Raw genomic sequence first — 6000 nt, forward strand, 5'->3', positions numbered from 1 at the left:
ACAGGAAAAATCGAATTGATGGCAATTGCAAGAAGGGATCTAGGCTAAATAGAAAAGGATGGAAGGCAGAGAGTTGCTGATATCGTGGTTGAAATAGGAGATATCCAGGAGCAGACAGTTTCAATGAGAGAAGATTGAGTTGGGGAGAGAGGAAGAGGAATAAGAAACAAGCATAAACAGAGAAGATGACTGAGAAGTGGGATGTTAAGCTTTAAAGTGTCCGGAAGGGGAAATTTCTTGGGGATGGCAAAATTTAGGGTGAAACCATAGGAGTACGTGGCTGAAAACAATGGCAAACAGCAAGTAGCTTTGAGGATGTTATGTTACTGAATCCTTACATGAATAGATAGGTCATCCATGATGATGGTGGGAATAGGGGAGGGATCAAAGCTTTAAGCCATATATGAGAATTTTCAAAGGATGCTGGCAATTTTCTTCCAACTGGAAACCAAAAAGTAATTAAGCAAATCCCAGCAACAGGGAGGATGCAAGAATCAGATGTGATAAGCAGCCTAAAATCCCCTGGGGAAGGGAGAGGAAGATTGTCTAGAAATAATAATGGAGAGTGTTAGAAATATAGGCACTTGCTTCCAGGATGAAGATGTGTAGAGGTGAAGAGGTAAGGCGAAGCAGAATCTTGAGGAAGAGGTGGGTTCTACTTAAGGAAAGATCTTCTGAATATGGAGTGAAGGACTTGAAAGGGTAAGGTGGGAACAATGGAAATAAATGACTAGAGACTCAAAAGCACAAAGATGGGTTTGGGAACCGAGAGTCTAGAATGGCAACGCAGAAATGGAAGAGAAACTGCAAAGTTTGAGCTAATGACAGTGGTGAAGGATGACAGGGATAGAGGTCTTGGTGTTAATTAGCTGATTTGAAAACTCTTATTAGAATTTGGAGGTAAAAATATTTCTCAGTTGATCCAGACAGGAACACTGAGTTATGTCTGAAGCCAGACAATGTTCTCTGCCCTGTAGCTGACTTCCTGTCTTAAAAGAGGAGCTGCCTCATGTGGTAAGGTGGACATGGCCAGGCAAGAGTCACGGGTGACTCAGAGGTCTATGGAGACACAAACAAGTTTGTGGATAAAGAAGTGGCACTTTATTTAAGAACTACTAAGTGGGGTCAGTTTGGCAGTCTCTGGATCAGCTGGAATGAATGTGTTTGTCTGGGCGCGGATTCAGGATCAGCTGCCATTCTCAGCATGCAACTAGAGTGGAAGCCAAATGGACCAGGCAGTGGTGAAGGGAGAGCTTGGGGCGTGTGGAAAGAGAAGATAAATCATCTTACAATCTGTTGCACACGCAGAGCACTAGAATTCTGCGTAGCCATGAAAAGCCATAATACTGGGACCAGACCTCTGTCACTTTTGGTGAGAATTCCTAAAACATTACCCAGTCCTTCGATTGCATGACTGGATGTGATTAAGGCAGCAAGACAAAGAGTGGTATGAACTGATACAATCATGACTACATTCACATTGAGAACTTAAGCCACTTAGGTGCATGTCCTTTAAAGATTAGTTATTAAACAGTGTGTGAATGTCAGCAACAAACTATTGTAACTACTCAAGAGAAGCAAATCCCCTTGCCTGCAGCCAAACGCAAAACCTAGGGTGAACACATTCTACCTGTTTCTCCTCTCTCCTTAGAACAGCAATCTGAAGAGGCTGGTGGTGAGTCGCTAAAGGGGAAAGCCATGTCCTGAATAGATGAAGATACATATTTCCTTTTCTTTCTTTTTTTTTTTTTCACTCTGTTGTCTAGGCTGGAGTACGGTGGCGCGATCTCGGCTCACTGCAACCCGTGCTTCCAGGGTTCAAGGGATTTTCATGCCTCAGCCTCCCAAATAGCTGGAATTACAGGTGTGAACCACCACAACTGGCTAATTTTTGTATTTTTAGTAGAGATGGGGTTTCACCATGTTGGCCAGGCTGGTCTTGAACTCCTGGCCTCAAGTGATCTGCCCACTTCAGCCTCCCAAAGTGCTGGAATTACAGGTATGTGTCATGGCACCCAGCACGTATTTTCAACATATAAAACAGCAAGCCAACAAGATGTATATCCTTGAAGCATCCTTAGTGTTCAGTTTCCCTCTCAGCATGGAATCTTTCAGACTACAGCAAACCAAACAAATGTCTCACTGAATTCAACAAAAGATAAAAAAAGGAAACCTGGAAAAACCTCAGATCACAAGTGACCTTTTAAACTAAGAAAAGATGACTGTGCTGTATAAAGGCTAAATAATAACAATGCAAATAGCAACCAAATGTTACCCTCTAGAGGACAATGGCATCATGACATTGATAATACACATAACAGACTGGGAACATAGGACAGGTTTTCTTTTCAGAGAGTGATTTTTCCTTGGCTTTCATACTGCAAGAAGATGAGTACATAATTCTGTTTCTCAATGGTAGACTTTTCTCCCAGATTATTTAGTTATTTAGCGTGGTAATCTATTCAGGTATTATTCAAACAGTCTAAGTAAAGGTAGGCGAGAAAATGTGATGGTAAAGCTCCAAAATTTAATATCAGAATGAAGTTATTGTCCCCATTTTGGGGTCTATTTATAGCTTTTTTATTTCAATTCAAATTACAGCTGCATGAAGCTGTTTTCAACAGTAATAAAAATGTATTTAGTATTTTATATTTTTACTTTTAAAGATAATACCTGAAAGAGAAAGCGCTCAAAGCAAACCACTTAAAGGAGATGTCACATTTTCCAGGGCCTCTAATCTTGTAAGATAGATGGCACATATCCCCTGTCTGCCACCTTTAAGATGGGTTCTCACAGAAAAAAGGAGAAGATTTTAGTAAAATGAAATGAGAATCTGGGTCAAGAAATGTCCTTGGCCACCAAATGCAGTGAATGTCTAACTTCAAAATTTTCAATTTTATCTAAAAGAATCATGATTACCAAAATTATGACCTGTTTCAAAACATTTCCATGGAAATATTTTAAATATACTACATATATAAAGTTAAATATATTTTATCTAATATGGAAAATTTTCGTTATATTTGATTTAGTAGACTTCTTTTCTCTTATTCTTGATCATTTTAACTTAATCCTTCCAGATGCAATTAAAGCCCATTTCCTCTACTTTGATCATTAGCAAACAAAGGGAATACCTGGCAGTATTTCCTTCCTAGGCTGTGCAAATTTTGTTGTTATTAGTTATATAATAATGTGAATGGAAACTCATATGGGAAACTTAGCAAACATGAAATATTATTGCATAAACCTTGATTTGTCTTTGATGCCTTACTCTGTCTCCATTTTTATACTGTCAATTAGGAACTTAATAATGAAAATAAATTCTAATTTCTATCAGCTCTCAAGGTTGGTGTGTTAAGGTCCATTGAAGCTAATATTGTGACTATCCATATTCAAAAGTAGTTGATTCTTATCAACCGTTTTCATACCAGACACAAAACTTTATACAATATATTTTCATTTTTCATCTGCCTTTTACAGCACTAGTTATTTTGAAGTCTTCGGAGATCTCAGACATCTGTTTTTCAGGCCCTAAAGCTAGGATTGCAAAAGTGTTGATTTTTGGAGAACAATTATTTTCTAAACCCTGGTTTTAATCCAAGAATTATTTTCTCCATAAAACAGTAATCATGAAATACTTTTCCCAATAAAAATCATTCAATAATATATCAGGAACTTTACAATCATTTATTACTACAGAGGGGGGTCATTTAAACCAATGAAGCACCATCCTCACTTAACCTCTTTTCTCAAGATGATTCCACAATTATAAAACATTTTTCCACGTTTGGACTTAGAAAATAATTATACAGACAAATACAGATAAAGATTAGTTAAGAGCATGGGTTTTGCATTCAGAAAGTTTGAATCTTTCCTCTTTCATTTACTAAGCTGCCTGATCTTAACTTTCTTCATCAGAGAAATGAAAGAATATTGGAAATCCAATGGTGCTGGCAAGGAAAAAATACCATAAAGTGTATAAAACACTTAGCCCAGCAGCATAGCGAGCATTTAACAGATGGTAACTCTTTATGTCAATTGAGTTATATTGGTTCTGTTGTAATCATTATGTTTTTTTTTCTTTTTTAGTTTCACTTATAAAACTAGCCTCATGCAGTAAGAACTTTAGAAATGAATACAGAATAGAAAAAGTGACTCTCTAAAATGACAAATCCAAAGAATAGAATATTTATAAGAGCTCTATTAGGAAATGCTGATGGCAGAACTAAGAAAAGCAGAATCTACAATCAAATCCAAAGGGTGAAATGCAAACCAAAGAAGATGCAAAGTCCGATGAAGGTTAACAACAGCGCACCAGGAATACGGCAATGAGCAAAGCTGGTTTGAATCTAGCAAATTCAGCCTAGCAGGTTCATTTGCTACAAGCAGACTGGAAGGCATGTTGCTTTTTCATTTTTTCTTCCTTTTAAATAAAAATGTTTATTGGACATTAACTGCATGGTGTATAGGCATATTGGTCTGTTTTAAAAGTAGACACTAAATAATTTGAGTTTTATTCTGTCACAATTGAAATGCACACACAAAGTAAGTCTTGAGCAAGAGAACATGAGATCAGAACTTTAGAAACATTCATTTGGCAATAAGGTATAGGCTCAATGTAAGGCCATGCTTCATTAGTTAGAAGCAATAATTCAAGACAGAAGGCATGAAAGCCTGACTTGGGGAAGTAAATATAGAAATGAAAAAATAAGAAAAAATAAGGAAATTCATCTTGAAAGCAGAACTGGAGGAGATTGGCAACTGGTTGGATATAGAGATTTCTGATTTATCTGGTTATCTGATTTATCTGATTTATTTTTATAATTCTTAAAGACACATTCAATAACTCTGGAATATTTTGTCTTTTACATGCTTTGCCTAACTGCCCTCCTTCCTGGTTGGGGTTCAAAAGCCAAGATTTTGTAGTGTTACACTATGGCCAGGTATTGCATATGCCCCATACACAGGTATCAATGCCATGAGCAGAGAAATCTAGAAAGAAAAATCATCAACACAATATACAATTTAATATCAACTCAGCAAAGTTCATGTAGTGTTTTCTTTATTTCCCCTTTCCCTTGAGGTAACAATTTTAGTTTTGTGGTGCCCTGTCAATCATTTGGGGTTCCTGAAAATGAGGATCAGCTTTCTATTAAACTTTTGCAGCCTTCCTGTTATCTACCTGTGTTGTAGTGGGCTCTGATGTCCAGGGCGCTGACCCCTGAGAAACGCAGCTATTCAGTTTCTAATCGATTTCAGCAGTATCCATCCAATACTTTAACATACCACACAATGTTGCCGATTTCCATGTTGTGAGCAGAGGGGATCTTACTTTCATTTTCTCATCATTACTGTATTTCCTCCCATCTCTCCCTATGGCTTTTTCCCTTTTGAAGACTTTTGCTCTCATTTAAACCCCCAAAGATTTCTCTTCCCCATAAGTTCCGTTCCCACTTCTTTCTAACCTCTATAGCCTTCTACCACACTCAGATGCAACCATTTCCCATGTCATTTACAAAAGTCTATTAAAAATCATTTGGTTTTGGACTTGAAAGTCTGCTTTAAATCCATGAAAAACATGTTATGCTTCATAGGGAAGTCCTCCAGCAAAGGGATTGAGGCCAGAGATCAGAGGCAGCTGCCTGCAGTTGCACGGCCACTTCCCAGGATGGTCACGTTGCCTGCAGATGGTGCCTTGATAGATACGTGTTTGCTGTAGTGGAATAAATGTGGGCCCTGAATCACAGGCAAGTTTTGATTCCTCTCATAACTGAAGTGACAAGAAAATGTTTTCTTTGTCTCAAAATAATGCCGCTGGTCCCCTGAGACCAGTTGGAGAGTGCAACTCTGGCCACTTTAGATTTTCATTCTTACGAAGTGTAACTGCGGGGTTCAGAAGAGACCACTTTATACATTTATTTATTCATGCCTTCCTTCATTTATGAAAGCCATCATCCAGTTCTGCCTATATTTATTAGCCTGTTTGAACTGTGAAATAGT

The 6000-nt window shown here is 37.9% G+C and overlaps 1 protein-coding gene across 1 annotated transcript in view; it reads left to right on the forward strand.

Moving 5' to 3' along the window:
• The window catches only part of PREX2 (phosphatidylinositol-3,4,5-trisphosphate dependent Rac exchange factor 2), a 303886-nt gene extending 299554 nt beyond the window's left edge, over positions 1-4332 (forward strand). The window contains exon 40 of the mRNA XM_017962077.3: positions 4090-4332. Coding sequence (XP_017817566.2) covers positions 4090-4120 — 31 coding nt within the window. The 3' untranslated portion in view covers positions 4121-4332. The remainder of the gene's footprint in view (positions 1-4089) is intronic.
• The last annotated feature ends 1668 nt before the right edge of the window (positions 4333-6000 follow it).

This window comes from Papio anubis, chromosome 8, assembly GCF_008728515.1.
Source record: "Papio anubis isolate 15944 chromosome 8, Panubis1.0, whole genome shotgun sequence".
NCBI classification, from domain to species: domain Eukaryota; kingdom Metazoa; phylum Chordata; class Mammalia; order Primates; family Cercopithecidae; genus Papio; species Papio anubis.